At 52.5% G+C, this 16,869-nt stretch overlaps 1 protein-coding gene across 3 annotated transcripts in view; it reads right to left on the bottom strand.

The window, feature by feature from the left end:
* The window catches only part of ADORA1 (adenosine A1 receptor), a 50,202-nt gene that overhangs the window by 14,455 nt on the left and 18,878 nt on the right, over positions 1–16,869 (bottom strand). For all 3 annotated transcript variants that reach the window (XM_022593244.3, XM_030762273.2, XM_022593242.3), the window contains one exon: positions 201–3,424. In XM_022593244.3, coding sequence (XP_022448952.1) covers positions 2,785–3,424 — 640 coding nt within the window. In that variant the 3' untranslated portion in view covers positions 201–2,784. The remainder of the gene's footprint in view (positions 1–200; positions 3,425–16,869) is intronic.

Raw genomic sequence — 16,869 nt, 5'->3', positions numbered from 1 at the left:
AGACAGGGGTAGTGAAAATCGAGGTCAGGCTGTCAGAAGGACTTTCCAAGAGGGAGGATGGCTTAATGTGGGTAAAGGAGGCGGTAGAGTCTGCCTCGTAGACAGAAGGATCACTGGGGTGAGGGCATGAGACTCACTCACCCCCCCTCACCCCCCACTCGGGTCCCCAGCAGACACCCACCCCCTCCCTGAGCTCTAACCTTCAGATCTCTCCCAGCCTCAGCCACACACTGAAGAGCCACTGGTGGAGGCTGTGATGAGCAGGAAGGTAAATGGCTGCATGCACTCCCTCCGCTGCCTCTGGGGGTGGAGGCCAGGAGCAGGGGTGGGAGTGAGAAGGGAAGGGGGCAGCCAGCTCTGAGTACAAATCTGCAGTCACAGGCAACGAACACGCACAGTCCTGGGGGTGCTCCACAGATGCTGCCGGGCAGGGTGCTGCTGGTGACGCCTGGAAGGCATGGGCATTCAGTGGAAGGGATTCAGTGGATGGTCAGAGGACAGGATCTAGTCCTGGCTCTGAAAGACCTTAGGCCAGGGCCTTCCCTTGGACCTGTTTCCTCAGTCAGAGAAGTAGGGGCAACATCCTTGCCCTGACTGCCGTCCCCAGGTGGTTCTGAGGCCCTGGACTAGTAAGGATGTATCCTGGAGCTGCAGTGGGCAGAGCTGAGACCTGGGCTTTGGGCCCAAGGGCCTAAGGGGAAGGAGGCCTGGGAAAGGAAGAGGGGTACTGCTTCGCCCTCCCCATATCAACCCTTCAGCAGGGCACGTATAGCCCAGCTCTGCCTAACAGCAGGGGCTCATAAAACATGTTCTCTGCTAGGTGCTGCAGGCCTGAGGGTTCAGGGCAGCCAGGCCCAGAATCAAGCTCCACGGAGGCCAGAGGTTCCCATCTCCACAGTGATGACTGATGGCTTTGCTCCTTGGTACCTGCCTAGCAGGCCCCAGGCCAGGCTTCCTGGATACAAGGGGCCCTGGAAAGTGCAAAGATTGGAGCGCTCCTGCAGGGAGCTGTACACTGGGCGAGAAGCACTTGAATAAAGGTGTGTGGTGATACAGTGCAGGGGCCTCTGTGACAATGAGCATCATCACGATGGGGGCGGCACTGCGTCACCACGAGGTGGGTGTTGAATGTGTCACCATGAGGGGGTCTCCACCTCTGACACCATGAGGAAGGTGCCCGTGGGAGGGGGCTCGTGGTGTCATGGGGCTTTTCCAGATATGAGATTTTTTAGGATCTCATTTCACATGCAGAGTTTGCTACCCTAAGAGGATAACTATAGGAAGAGACACACCCTTCTTTGGAACCCTCCTTGCTCCAAATGCCTCCAAGTCCCCCCTCTCTTCACCTCTCCCTATCCCCCACCATTGCTTTTTCTCTGTTGAGGTTGTTTGTTGCCCTCAGACGGTGGTGGGGTACGTTCTCCATGAGGGTTCACAGTCTTTTATTAGTCAAGTGGCCCGCCCTGGGAGCCAGGGGATATCCCACCTCTGAGAGAGGGAAGGGCCTGGAATCATGTCTGGAGTTGCTATTCACACTTAGAATCTGGCCCCTCATTCTTCTGTATAAGGAGCTTTGGGCTTGGCCAGGAGTAGACCCTTCCCCAAGGGTTTAGGCTAAAGGCCTAGACTCTGCAACAGAGCCGCAAAGCCCATGAACACTGTGCTAAGTGTCAGGGGTACTGAGGGTACCTAAATTCTGGTAAGACCTTCCTGCCCATACACCCAGGAGGGTAGTCTCCTCTGGCCTGACCACCCTGTCACACTTCATCCCAGCATGACCACAGCAGCCCACTTTCCCTTCTTCATCCACTCCCCAGGCAGGCGGAATGCTCCCAAGAGCTGGCATGTCTGGGGCTCTCCTCTCCATCTGGCTCAGAAGCAACAGAGATGGGTGTCACCTAAGAGGGCACATGCCCATCACCGAGAGCTGGTGACCCAGAGGACAGGCAGTTACACTCCAAGTCTCCTACTTGGGAGGCTCAAGGCAAGAATGAGGGCTCAACACTGTCTCCCAGTGGCTGTTTGAGGCCCACACCTACCATTCCACATTAGCTCCAGAGAGCTCGGAGCCCCCACTCAGGTCCAAGGGCTAGTGGAGAATAAAGCAAATACTGGAAATTATTTCTGGACTCGTTCTTTCGGCCTCTCCCAAGTATAACCCTGGGATCCCCAGGGCAAAGAGAGCAGGCACCCTGGCATGCAGCATGGCCAGGAACACAGGGTTCTGGGAGGTGGGGACTGAGGCTCCTTGCTTCCTGCCTGTCAGTGGCTCTGGCCACCTTCTGCTACAGAACAGGAGAGAAAACAAGGTCAGGACATCTAGTTTCTCCCCTTCCCGCCATCTTGGCAGGGATATTCTCCTCTCCTTAAACTTGGTCCCAGGGCTGCACCACTACCACCTAAGACAAGCAGACTCCCCTCCCTTCCCGCCACGGGAGCTGAGCTTGCCCTCCTGGCCCACATGGCCCCATGGCAGTCTCAGTGTCCCCAAGCCCCACTCAGCCTGATGCGCTGGGCTGCCTGTGGGTTGGTCAGGCAGGTGGGGAGGGTTAGGGTTAGGGTTAGGGTGCTGCCCCCACTTTCCCCGTCCCCTCAGGTTACCTCGTTCTTTCCCCATGGACTGCCCTCCCAAAACTCCTCCAGGACCTCGCGGTGCAGGGCACTCACAGCCCAAAGGCCAGTAGGGAAGAGTCAGGGAGACAAGGGAGACGAGCGGGACAGCAGGGAGGTGAGTACTGGGCTGAGATGCCCCAGATGTGCGCAGCTGGGGGCAGGAGGTGGAGTCTAGTCATCGGGCCTCTCTTCTGGAGGATCCTCATCGATGGGGGGTGCAGGTTGGCAGCGGAAGTGGTCGTTCCAAATCTTAAGGAAGGTAACCCGAAACTTCTGGATGCGGAAGGCATAGACGATGGGATTCATGGCCGAGTTACCATGTGTGAGGAAGATGGCGATGTACATGAGGAGCCTCGGCTTATGGCAGGAAGGGCAGAAGAGGGTGATGCAGTTAAGGATGTGTAGGGGCAGCCAGCTGAGAGCAAAGAGGAAGAGGATGAGGGCCAGCGACTTGGCGATCTTCAGCTCCTTCCCATAGTACTTCTGCGGGTCGCCAGAGGATGCCGACACCTTCCTGTTGAGCTGCTTGCGGATCAGGTAGAAGACCTCCAGGTAGATGAAGACCATGAGCAGCAGTGGGGGCAGCACCCAGACAAAGAAGTTGAAGTAGACCATGTACTCCATGCTGATCACCTTCTCAAACTGACACTTGATCACGGGCTCACCTACACTGCCATTGGCCACCCAGGCCCGCTCCACCGCACTCAGGTTGTTCCAGCCGAACATAGGTGTCAAGCCCACCACAAAGGAGAGAATCCAGCAGCCAACGATGGCCACCACAGCCCTTCGGGGAGTCACCACTGTCTTGTACCTGGGGGAGAGGAGGGCAGAGTGTGAGGCCCCCTCCTCAGTTCACCCGGCCCCTGGGGGTCTCTAAGAGGAGGCCCCTGCTCAGCCAGGGCCCAGTGAGTGGGGAGGTGCATGTCTTTGGCTAGAGGGTCAAGTCTTTGGGATCTAAAATTTAGGCCAGAACTTGCGATGCACTGGTTCATGTCTACTGCTGAGGGTGGGAAAAAACAGAGAAGAAAATAACAAATGAATTCCTTTAGGAGTCTTACTAAAATTACCAAAGTAAAAATTGCTCACATGTGCTTGGCACACCCCCACTGGTGACCTTATCATTGCTTCGTGACAGTTCCCATGGGGTAGAAAAGCACCAGCAGAATGAATGCCCATTTGACAGCTGAGAAAACTGAGGTTCAGAGTAGCCACGCGTTCTGCCCGAGACCACATGGAGGGTGGCAGCGCTGTCCTGTGCTTCCTAACTGACCACAACGACAAGGTGATTAACAAACCACCCCTCCCCTTGGGCCAGCTGACACACTATCATAAAAAGCCTTCCCACACCCCCTCCTTTCGGCTGTGTCCCATCTCTGCCAGTGCCCCCATCTCCCACCTCCATCCTTACCTCGCCTCCCCTTTCAGTCATGTACAGTACTTATCTCCTGAGGGGCTGATCTCAAGAACCAGCTCTCCACCCCCAAGATAATTGGGAATTATTCTCAGGAAAGAAAACTGATGTTCACTGAGGACTGCATGCAAGGGACTCCCATTTATGCATGCATGCATGGGTGTATTCATTCATTTTTGCGTGCTTTCTGTGCCATTGGTCTCTGTGCTAGGAGTAAGATAAAGAATCCCTACCTCTATGCAGCTCACATTTTGGGTGAAGAAATAGATAACACAAAAGTAAGGAAATAAATAGACAAGACAGCTAGAGGTTGTGATACGTCCTTTGAAGGAAATAAGCAGGACGATGTCAGGGGGCAGAGCTGCCAAGCTTTTTCATGCCATGACATACACAGATGATGAAAGCATTTGGATGACACAGAAAATGGATGTGGCTGCCCATGGGCCGTGACTCTTCCCCCACCCCTGCCCCCAGGGTTGAGGTGATGCCCCTCCGAGGGGGGGGGCTCCCCACTTCCCTTTAAACCAATCCAGCCAGCAGCCAGCACGTCCTCTGCCCACGCACTGGCCTTGGAGCTAGCGCCAAGGGCTGGGGCCCGCCCAGCTCTGTGCTGAGGAGCTGGCTCAGCCCAGCAGCTTGCCCAGTTGTTATTTTCCAATGTAGCTTCTGTGATGGAGGGAGTCCCCTCCTGAGCATGTGAACAGCTACTGAGACCCACGGGTGTGGAGGCGGAGGCCTCCCTCTGACTCCGTTTTCTTCTGTCCCATGCCTGTGGAATCTGCGGCATTCTCCTTCACAGCAATGATTCTTCAGGTCCCTCTCACCCTGGACCAAAGCCCACTGCTCCTTGAAGGCTTTACAGGAGTGGGAAGGGGAATGATTTGAGGGATGGGAGAAACTGGACCCCACCCCCACCCCATCTAGAAAGCAAGCACTAGATAAGCAACCTCATTTCTAATCTCATCATTCCAGTGGGGAAACTGAGGCCCCTAGATGACTCCAGCACCTTCAGTGTGGTGCCCCATCCCCTACTCTGCAATCATAGGGTCCTTGTGTCCCCAAAGCTCCAAGGGGCCTTGAAATCTGGCCAGTTTGCTTCTGCCTTCCCAAAGTTTTCTTAGGTCTAATCCTTGCTCTCTTGCTGTAACTAAAGCCTACTTCCACCTCTTGAATCCCCAGCAGGAAAGCCAGCCTGGTGCATACTTTGGAGTCAGAGAGATCCATATCTGGGCCCCAGGTCTGCAACTTACTAGGTCAGTTCTTCCCCTGTAAAGTGAGACTGTGGGACCCACTTCAGATGAGCTAACATATGGGAAATGCTCTGTAAGCACGCCACCAATATCCCTGTGCCTGAGCTCCTAACCCTCCAAGCCCCTGAAAACACACGCACCTGAGAAACCCTGCTATCTCTAGATGCTCAGCAAACACAGCCTAATGGCTCTGTAAACAGCTGGCTCAATGTTTGTTTCTGATGAGCTTAAAGTGCTTCCCACATGTCCTATAGTGAAAGAAGCTCTGGGCAAGTCCATGGGGTGAGACTAAAGGAGCGCAGGTCATTCTATCAAAAGATATGGGGAGGGGGAAGGCTAAGCTGTGACAAAGCGAGAGAGTGGCATGGACATATAGACACTACCAACGTAAAATAGATAGCTAGTGGGAAGCAGCCGCATAGCACAGGGAGATCAGCTCGGTGCTTTGTGACCACCTAGAGGCGTGGGATAGGGAGGGTGGGAGGGAGGGAGACGCAAGAGGGAAGAGGTATGGGAACACAGGTATATGTATAACTGATTCACTTTGTTATAAAGCAGAAACTAACACACCATTGTAAAGCAATTATACTCCAATAAAGCTGTAAAAATAAAAAATAAAAATAAATAAAAAATTTTTAAAAAAGGCTAAGGTACTCTGCCACAGCTGTCACAGGCAGGGTGCAGGTCCCTGTGGCGAGCCGCCGCAGAGCCCAATGGAGCGGCAGCTGCGGAAGGAAGGATGTAGGCCAGGCACCCCCTATCACAGCCCATCACAGCTATGATTTACGTCATATTGATCATTTACAAAGCCCTTTTACGTTCATGTCCCAGGTAATCCCCGTAACCACCCTGTGAGGTGAGTACAGCGCAAAATGGAATCCCCATTTTACAGATTAGGAACTCGAGGTCCAGAAATGGGCAACGACTTGCCCACATCTCCTGACTCCAAGACCAGCTCTCCTCAGGGCACCAGGCTGACTGTGGGTTGTTTAGATGTGGGTGACTGGCAGATTGGGAACATCCCTTTCCTACAAGCTTTAAAATGGGAATGTCTAGACCCTATTCAAGGGTGGTACCACCCAGAGAAAGGGGGGTAGACAAAGTGACCTCTGGTATTGCCGTCCAGCCTGAGGACTAGGGGAGGGGGTATCTTTCCCAGGACCCACATTTGGGCAGTGATGACCCACCAAGAGAGGAGGTGAATTCTGACAGTGTCCCAGGTGACAGAGGAGGAGGTAACTTCTAGCTAGAGAGGTGCCGCCTTTTCTCTTCCCCTCACCCTTCTCAACTGCCTGGAGCCCCGGGGGTTAAAGCTTTCCTAGGGCTCCTCCGGGCCAGGTCCCAGCAGACCCTGCAGTTTAGGGTATCAGTTCTCATCTGTTTTTCTTGCTATTTTCTCCATGGTGGGAAAGGGCTGGACCCAGGACCTTGGCTGAGGTAGGGCTGGCTCTCACAGGAAGGGCTGCCTCTCAGAGCTGGGAGAAAAACCTACCTCTCCCTACACGTGGGAAAGAGAAGCAGAGGCTGCAAGTCCTAGGGTGCACATGGGGTGGGGCGTGCTGAATGTGCCACAAACACTTGTCCCACCAAGTCATGGTCCAAGGCCTCATAACCCCCAACTTTATAGACAGCCCTGTGAGAGCTAGCCAGAGAGATGGCTGTCCTCGGGAGTGTGCAGTCTCAGACAGACAAAGGGGAGGCAACAGAATGGAGGCACTGGAATACCAAGTGGAGCCCTGTCCACAGGCAAGCAGGGCAGGCAGCTCCTTAAAGATGTTGTTGAAGAAACCAGGGAGAGCCCTGCCCGCTCCTGTAGCTCCCACACAGTGCATAAAATCCCCCCATTGGTGAGATGTTCCTTTGGGTTGTTATTTTTAAAGCCAAGATAACGCTGACTCCGTAGTATGAATTACTCTATTTGTCAGTGTCTTCTTATTGATGATGAGAAAAATGAAAAGACTGGGTACCTAGAGTAGTTGGGGTGGCAGAGACTCCAAGAGGAAAGGGGAGAGCTTAAGGAGAGAGGTAGACGAGTCTCCTGTTGCCAAGAGCTGGCCTAGCTGAACAGACAAGTTTTTCATAATATAGCTGCTGCAACAATAAGTAAGTGTGGTTTAGAGGTCAAAGTTAGGGAAGGAGGGCTACAAATCCTGTACCCAAATAGGGCAAGGCAGAGGAAGCCTTTGCTACTTCCCTGGACACCTCGGCAGGGCTGCCATAGGAGGGGAGGAGGTCCTGGAGGCTAAGGGAGGGGGGATGTTCAAAAATAATAGTTAACTGATTGACAGCAATAATAACAATGCTAATAAAAGCTAACATTTATTGATGCTTTTCATGTGCTGGCACCAACTTTATAGACAGCCCTGTGACTTAGGCATTATTATGATTTTTATTCTCATTTTCTAATCGCAGTAACTGAGATTCAGATTATGAAACATGTCCAAGGTCACTCAGTGAGTAAGAGGTAGAGATGGAATTTCTAAGACTGAGATTTGTCCTAGTCCAAAGCCCATGAAGGACCCCAGCTCTGCCACTTTGGGAAGATGGAGGACAAGGGGGGCTCAGAGGGTGGAGGTCCAGTACAGAAGAAGGGAGTCATGGTGGACCTCCGCTGCTTCAGGTAACCCTCTGGACTGGGCAGCTCTGAAGATGGCAGCAGGCCTGCCTGGGAGCCTCCCTCCTCCCTCCAAGTCCAACCTCTTTTGTAGCCCTCAGACTGGTCTGTTCATGATCTGCTCAGCGGTTTAGTCGTCAGTGCTGGGGCAAGTAGGCAGCTGAGGCACCCTCCCTTTTCATTCATTAAACAGATATTCACGGAGGGCTCTTAGGTGCCCGGTTACAAGTGCCGGGTTCAGGAATATCGAAGAGAACAGGCTTTCAGGAAAGTAACATTCTAGAGGCAGGGGATAAACCAATAAACAGATTGTTTGAGACCTACCAGGTGAAATAAATAGGACACCCTGAGGGCGAGTGGCTGGGCGTGGAGTGCCGCTGACTTAGGTTGGGTACGTGCTCAGGACAGCCTCTCTGGGGAGGAGACACTGAGCTGAGAGGGACATGATCACCGAGGGCAGCCAGGCATGAGGTACCAGCAGGCAAAGTCCTGAGGCCCGAGTGGCTCAGGGAGCAGAGCAGCTATAGTGGGGGCTTCCCGAGAGTGAAGGCAAGGGCCAGGGCGGGGCCGCCTGGGCTGGGCAGGCCACACGAAAGTTTCCAAGGTTTTATTCTTGTGCAGGGAAAGCCATTGTAAGCAAAGGAGTAATCTCCAGTTTCTGTTTTTAAAAGATACTTCGGGCTGCGGTGTGGAGAGTGTGTTGTGTGCAGCAGGGGAAGCAAGAACACCGTGGGGAGAGCGTATTTCAGCCATCCAGATAAGAGGCGAGGTGGTGAGCTCTCGTGGGTGGCAGTGGGGAGTGGGGAGGAGTGCCTGGCTGTCAGATGTGTTTGGGAACAGAGCCAACAGGACCTGTTGCTGAGTTTGGATGTCCAGGTGAGAGAATGCACCATCAGGATGACTCTCATGTTTTGATCCCGACCACTGAAGGGAGAGTGGGGCCATTCCCTGACCCTGACCCCTCTCTGGCCAGGGCCCCTTCCCCTACTCCCAATCCTGTTGCACTCACTCAGGAAGTCCAGACCACACTACTGGACGCTTCTTTGTGTGCACCTCCCACCTGGGGCCTTTGCACTTCCTGCTCACCTCCCTGAGAGGGCTGGGAAGGCTCCTTCCCCCACGTCCAGATCTCAGCTTAGATGTCACCTCCTCAGAGGAGATTCCCTGGCCACCCTGCAAAAGAAGCCCTTCACTCCATAGCCTTCTGCCGTTTTTAATTCTCCTGATAGACCTTATCACTTCCTGACTCTCTGAATCCATTCATCTACCCCCGCCCACAACTGCTTCCTCTCTCGTTTAGATATAGATATAAATATGTAGGTGTTTAGGAATTTATTATCTGTTTCTCTCCAGTGGAATGTAACTCCATTAGGACAGAGATTCATTTTGCAAGTTCACCAACTGTGTTCCCAGTACCTAGAAAAGTACTCAATAATTATTTGTTGAATGAATGAGTAAATAGACGTAAAAATGGATACATGAATCCATATATCCATTTATTCAATCATTTATGATTTATTCAATGACAAATACATTTTATTCAATGATAAATAAATAAATGATAAATAAATAAAAATGATAAATTAAAAAAAATTATTCGATCATTCATGATTAATTGAGGACCTACCATGTGAGTACGTCAGGGAACCACAGGTAAGGATTAAATGGTAGGTGTTCAATTAGAGACAGTCAGATTAGAAAGGCATAGCTGAAGTCTTAGAAGCAGTTACAGTGCCCTTTCCCCTGTTCATTGCCCACTGGGCTAGAAGCTGTGGGGATCTGCTGCTAAGTCAGAGAGCTGCTGGCCCCCTACTTAAGTCCTGTGACATAAGGTTGCTCTGATGAGGGCCCCTTATGAGAGGTGTGAGTGAGTGCCACCAGGCCACCAGCCGGCCTCCAGCACACCTACGGCAGCCCTGAGCCCCGGCTCTGTCCCTGCATACTGTGAGACCAGCAGAGGCTACCCGGCCAGAGCTCGCCTCCCCAGAGTCTTCCAGAGCAGCATTTCCAACTCAAGCTAAGCCCCAGCAGGAGCCACGAGCCTGCCTGAGCTCTCCATTGGTCCTTTGCTTCATGAAGAGGCCCCTTTCATAGGTGGGATCAAATCCAGGTGGAGGCCTGACTGCACAGAGGTGTGTCCTCTGTCTGCCTACAGCCTCACAGGAGGGCTCTTCCTGGACACCACTGGGGACCGACTTTTAGGCTGACTCTGAGGACATGAACAATAAGCCTCCTTAGAACAGGCAAAGCTCAGAATGCCATCAGGTGGTGAACACACCAGGGGACCGAGGCAGGAAAGATGCATTTGACAGAGAAAAGAGAAGGGGGGCAGGCGGCATAGAGATCCGCAAAAACTCTCTTTGGTGGACCAAGAACTGACCAACGGAGGAAGGTGCTCAGAGAAGCTGCTCCATCACTGTACAAACAAGACTGGAGTGTGCTGGTCCTGAAGCTGTATGTCCTCAGCTTCCCCTCCTTGCCCTGCCCTGCTCTGAGTCGCGGGGGAGGGCGGCTGACCCCTGCAGGCTGCATTTCCCAAGCTCCTGGGTCGCTGGGTTCATGGAAGGCATTGGAGTGCTGGAGGAAGGAGGTGGAAGGATATTTCCACCCCCCTCTCTCTGTCACAGATGGGTCTCAGGCAGCGGTTATATCTCTTCCTTGGCTCTACCTCCCACCAGCCAGGACCCCTATGGTTTCAGCGTCCACTAGCCCCCTGTAGCCCCTGGGCTCCAGGACCACCTCCTTCCTTTGCCCTTCAGCCTAGGGGTAGCTTCCTGTTGTTGCTAATGTCTGAGTTACCTCACTATCCCCTATTTGACTTCTTAGATGCTTCATCACCTGTGTGACCAATTCCTGGCAATAAAAGCCCTCAGCTGTAAACGCCTAAGCGATTTCCATGTTCCTGGTTAGATCCCAATGGTTCAGGAGTGAAGCTGGAGCAGGAAAAATTGAATGTAGTTATCACAAAGAACTCCCTCCTCGAGGGATGAGAGAACTGACCGGACGCTTAATAAATATGTGTTGACTCAAAAGAAGAGAGAGAGAATCCACAGGATGGGTTTGGAAAAGGCTAAACATGGCTCTGTTTGAAGGCAGGGGTGATGAAGTGTCCTGTGAACTGCTGAGACCAGGGCAGGGTCCTCAGGCCTGGCTGTCCCTGTTTCTTGTCACCAAGTCACTGGGCATGCGGCTGGGTAGGGGACCGGAGCATGTCTGCATCTTTCTGCAATGGGCAGTTTGGATAGTCTGGGACTGAACCCTCCATCTTCCCTTCCCACTTTCTTGCCTTGTAAGAAGGAGCGATATTCCACAGCTCTGGTGACCTCCTTCCTTGCCTCCCTCCTTATCATTGATCTCAGCTAGTTGTAACTGGAAACTTGGATCTCAAGACCAGGGAAGTAAGGCTTTAGGACTATAAACCACTTCCTTCAGAGAAATTCTCCCTCTCAAAGGAAACAGGAAACCGGATACAATCAAAGGCACTGGGCACACTCCAGGGGCCAAATATTTAACGGTAACATTCCCCGGGGGAGTCTGGATCAGGGACCGTGGGGAGGGACTTGGATGTCTGGGTCCTAATAATCCTGCCTTGAATCTTGCTTGCTTCAGGACCTGTGGCATCACCCACCAACTCTAAATATCAGTGTCACCAATCCCCAAAAGGGGGATCCATTGGACACCCTCAAGGCTAGTTTGCAGAACTATAGAGAGCGGGCCCAGACACTGAACTCCTTGAAAGAAGAGAGCTGGATAAATTCGTTAGGCTAGTAGCGTAATGGGCCTTGGAAATAACTCCTGGTCACGTTCTGAGGACAAACAACTCAACAGCCTGGTGGGAAAAACAATTATGTCTATGTATGTGACCCAGTAGCGTCCTCTATTCTGAACGTCCTCTATTCTCCCTGCTTCAGATTCAGAGCCCCTTCCTTGAATCTGGGAGTGAGCAGAAAAAACATAGCCCCTGACCTAAAGGAGTTCTCCATCTGATGGGGAAGGTATAGCCCCTGAGCAGAGGGAATGCCCAGTCTGATGGGAGAGCAGCCCAGGCTAAATAAAACATATGAGGCCAAAGTTCCTGGCGTCAACCCCAGACTGAAAGGTGGCACAGGTAACTGACATTGCAAGTTCTACCTCAGGCCTGTGTGCCTGTGACAAAGCCCCTCTCCTCTCTGGTTGCATCCTCTCATCCTTACAAAGAGGGGTTGGGATTTGTCCAGTGCACCTGATCCAGAGGAGGCTGCAGGGGGTAGTGTAGGGAGGGAGGTTCTCAGGTTTGGGGAAGGCATATTTTCAAAGTATACTTGCCTACAATCCCCAACCCTTTCCCGCAGTCTGGGGCATATCAGAATGTCCCCACACAGGCAATGGGAGGCCCAGGGACTGCACTTTGACACAATCCCCTAGGTAATTTTGAGATGCAGCTACCTCCTCCCCAGCCCCAGTCCTCTAACTCCTGAGACCAGTGCAGCCCCACATCCCAGTGACAGGGTGGTCTTCAGGGAGGAGGGTGTCTGACCTGAACTGTAAACTCAGGACAACTGGACCCAGACCTCAGCATTCCTGGCCATTTCCTGCTCTGAGATTTGATTCTCTCCAGCTCTTGGGGTAAGGCCAGGATGGTGAAAATACCAAGGGCAAATTACCCCACCTGCTGTGGGAGACTTTCTGACTCATTCGGCAGTATGGAAAAAAATTTTCCTGTCTGCATATGGATTTAATGACCTACGAGTGGCTGGCGCAGTGAGGCCTTACTGGGATGACCACTGTAGTAAAGGGGGCCAAATTTCTTTTCCAGCTAAGTGGAAAGACCTGACATTATAGGAAAAGGGAGCTGATTGAATCATTCCCCAGCAGCCTCTCTGGTCTTTGCAGACAGTGGTCACTTTTAAGAGGTGGCAGGGAATCCTGCAGCCTGGCTGACACATCAAGAGGGTGAGGGCAGGAGGGAGCTGGAAATGTGCAGAGCTCCCCAGGCTTGAGAGAGCAGGGGGCCCACGCTGCCCATCAAGGTGCCTGCAAGGACAGCAATGACATGAGGACCCCCAGAGCAGGGCAGTCCTCCCTTGGAGCACCTCACTGTGGTGGGAACCAGCAGACCTCGGTTCTGGTCCAGGCTTTGTTGGGAGGGAATGAGCTGGCCTTGGGTGAAACTCCTCTCCTTTGGGGGCATCTCTATCCTCATCTGGATAATGTAGGACCGAATGAGATGTTTCCCAAGCTCTGGCAGGTCAAGTTCCCCTCTTCTGAAATGTGTCAGATCATCTTATACGAAGAGGTGAGCTTGGCACTAGTGGAGGGAGGGAACACCAAAAACCAGTTTGGGGATGGGGATCCCAGGGGCAGTAGTTGAGAGGCACCTACAACTCCCCAGAAGGGAGTCCCCCCTCTAAGGATTTCATGCTCCAGCTATGTGCCCCATGGAGAGGAAGATGGGAAGCAACATGGAATGGAAAGAGAAATAAATACTTGTTGTGAGTGAATGAATGAAGGAATGAATGAAGAGTGCTGCGGAGCCAGATCTGAGTTCAAGCTGTGGCTCTCCCAGTTAACAGCTTGTGGCCTTGACCAAGTAAAAATTCCTTGAGCCTTGCTTTTGTCCTCAGCATAACGGCACAAGAAGACTTGCTTGGCAGGCTCACTGGGGCCATGAGGCCCCTCTGTGAATAGTGGCAGCTGGTGTCTAGTGTTATCACCACCCCTCTCCCAAGGATGTCCCCGACTCCCCCAGAGAATACAGTCAGCTCCTGAAGAGATACAAAACAGGTTGCAGTGACACAGACAAACAAAAAGTTATTTGTTTCACTTTGGAAAGACTGGTCACATGGCTTTAGTATCCATTTTGCACTCAGCTCTCCTACCTAACTCAACCCTGGTACAGAATTGGTCTGTGTTCCCTGGTCTGTCTGCCTAGCATCTGAGTCTTGGGTGGGGAGCAGATAGGGATGTGGGAGCTCGCTGAGCCCAGCACAAACCCCACACAGGGCCCTGGTGAGGCCACACTTCCTGGCTAAGCGCAGTAAAGCTCTCTTGAGTAAGTGGCCAGTGTAGAGACTGGAGACAGGCGAGGCAGACTCAGGGGGAGCTCGTGATGCCCCTTCTCCCACCTCCCTTCTGCATATCTCCTGGCCCGTCTGGAGCCACAGAGTACTCAACATCTGAAGGCCTGTTTCCCTCTAGGGACGATGATCCAACTCTGGCCAGAGAGACAGTATATAGATCCCAGAGCAGCCCAAAGGCAGTGGTCCACTGAGAGCCAGACAGCAGGCCCAGTGCCCTAGTGCCCAGAGCCTGGAGTCACAGAGGCTGGCTTGGGGGACAGGGATGCTTGCCCTGAGGAGGCAACTGCTCTCATAGGGCTTGGGGTCTTTCTCTGCTTTAGCTGCCTGGGCCTTCAGGGCTCCCTAAAGTTCATAGCCTCTAGCCCTCTATTCTAGAAAAATGCAACAGATGGCAGGATGTGGGAGGAGGACAGAGAAGACAGGGAGACTTTTGTCCTCTTTCTAAAGAAAGGTCCCACCTTCACCCTCAGGCCTCCCTCCATTCCATCACTTGTACTTTTACATCAGAAAGTCCTACCCAGGGGCTTCCCTGGTGGCGCAGCGGTTAGGAGTCTGCCTGCCGATGCAGGGGACACGGGTTCGTGCCCCGGTCCAGGAAGATCCCACATGCCGCGGAGCAGCTGGGCCCATGAGCCATGGTCGCTGAGCCTGCATGTCCGGAGCCTGTGCTCCACAACGGGAGAGGTCACAACAGTGAGAGGCCCGCACACCACAAAAAAAAAAAAAAAAAAAAAAAAAAGAAAGAAAGTCCTACCCAGGATCTAACTTCAGTCCCTCTTGCTACACCACAACCCAAGGCAGTCCTGCTCTTGGGACCTGGAAGAAGTTGCAGTCATATTCTCCCAGGTCCTGGACTTTCTCCCCACTTCACATCCAGGTTGGTGGAGTTGGGAGCCCAGATAACAGTGGTAAGAACCCCAGCACCCAGCAGTTTCCCATCATCCCTCCTTGGTGCCTCTTGTTGCTTTCTGTGTCTTACGTCCCAACACATGCCTATTCACTGAGCCCCACAGCGTGCAGGAACATTTACATGAAGCTGCAGGCCAGGCCCAACCCAGGAACCAGTGCAGCCACTCAGGTAGCAGCACGCAGAAGAGTTTAGCAACAGCTATCAGCCCTGAGCCCTGCCCCACCCTGCCCCTCCAACGCCCTGCATTTGCTGCAGGTTTTCCTCCTCTTTTCTGCCCCAGCCCCAGAGATGAGCTGGGGATAAGGGGGATCCTGATGCAGTGGAAGGTGGGGAAGCACCCAGTCTTGCCCAGGTAGATACAGGCTGGGCATAGAGTCCCCTGCCCAGGACAGCATGCAGCAGGATCCCCTGGATCAAGGTGGGAGCTGATGCCCTCCTCTTCCCCATGTGGGGCAATCAGTAAAATTATTTGTTTCCTCCCTGAGCATATAACTGCCAACCCCCCAAGAGGAGGAGTCAGGTCTGGTTCAATGTTGTATTCCTAGCACACACTGTGGTATCTGGTACACAGTACGGCACACAATAATATTTTTAGAAAGGAAAATAGATTCATATAAAATGCTCAATTAAAACCAGAGAAGGCGGAAAAGAGAAGGTAGGGGAGAAACAAACAACAAACCCAATGAATAGAAAAGTTACCAACACGGTAAACATTAATCCAATGATATCAATAACCACTTTAAATGTGAGTAAAGTAGGAAGGAGGGTAAGAGGAAGCCACTTTGAAGCTTTTTGCTTCTCTCCACAACATCCCTCCTGGCAGGTAGAAGACCCTGCACCCAGCCCACCCAGATGAGGGACCTTCCATAGAATCCTTGAGATTTCCATTCCAAGTTTCTGTCCCAGTCACCCAGTCACTTTCCATTATAAGTCATCCAGCTTAATACGTTAAGCCACTTAATTAGGTGGTTCTAACTACAAGACCAGCCCTTCCCCTCACAGCCGTCCCTGGGTGGAAGTAGGGAACGGTCTATTCTCAGGGAGCTGCCCTACACCCCTGTGATTTGCGCCAGGATAACGGAGCAGCATGGAGCCGCTGGCAGCATCCCAGAGCAGGGGTCTGGAGAGGCAGCTTCTCTGAGCATTGATCAATGACCATATTTTCAGTCACTTCTGCCACTCTGCAAAGCCCAATAAATCACTTACATCTGCCACGACCCTCGATGCGGGAATCTCACATTAGGATGTATGTGGGAGTGGAAGAAGCTTATTACATCCAAACCTTTTTTTCCCATCCACCATTCACAAAAACGTCAAAGTGCTGTGCTCAGAGCCACAAAAAAGAAAATGCAGATTGCTGACAATAATGGGCCTTGGGGACTCAACCAGGCAAGAATCAGGTAGGACAGGCACTGCAGGCACAGGGTGGGGACACCAAAGTGGCCTCCCTCACCCAGCTGATATTAATACCAACAATATGGGCCGTGTGGAAGGTCCAACTCTAGGGTCCCCAACTTTCAAATCCCACGAAGGCCTGACCACCCAAAACTCTCCCTCTCTGACCTCCATAGCTGGTACCCACTATCTCCAACAGCGTTACACCAGTTGGCCGAGGAAACAAAAGGCTCCAGATAACACAACACTGGCAGGCGTGTGACAGGCATTAGAGGGCCTGGGTTCTAACCAGACTCAAACTTGCTGTGTTAGCAGATTACATCACCTTTCAGAATCTTAGCTTCCTTATCCAAAATGGAGCTGATATCTGCCTAGCCCACCTCCCAGTGTTCCTATAGTAACCACTTGGCATTGAGCTTTACATACAGTCTCTCCTTTCCTCTTCCCACAATCATCTTAGGGGGGAGGCAGCATCTCCACAGATGAGAAGACTGGGTAACTCCCTCAAGGTCACAGAGCTGGTGGTCAGAATTGGAACTGCAACTCAGGTCAGCTGCGTCCCAAACCAGGGTTTTGTGTTTCACACCATATCCCCATGAGGCTGTGAGGACTTTGAG

The sequence above is a fragment of the Delphinapterus leucas genome, chromosome 1 (assembly GCF_059928025.1).
Source record: "Delphinapterus leucas isolate spDelLeu-1000000601 "Yukka" chromosome 1, BTC_Dleu_Yukka2, whole genome shotgun sequence".
In the NCBI taxonomy this organism is placed as follows: domain Eukaryota; kingdom Metazoa; phylum Chordata; class Mammalia; order Artiodactyla; family Monodontidae; genus Delphinapterus; species Delphinapterus leucas.
This window is presented reverse-complemented; position numbering and strand designations above follow the sequence as displayed.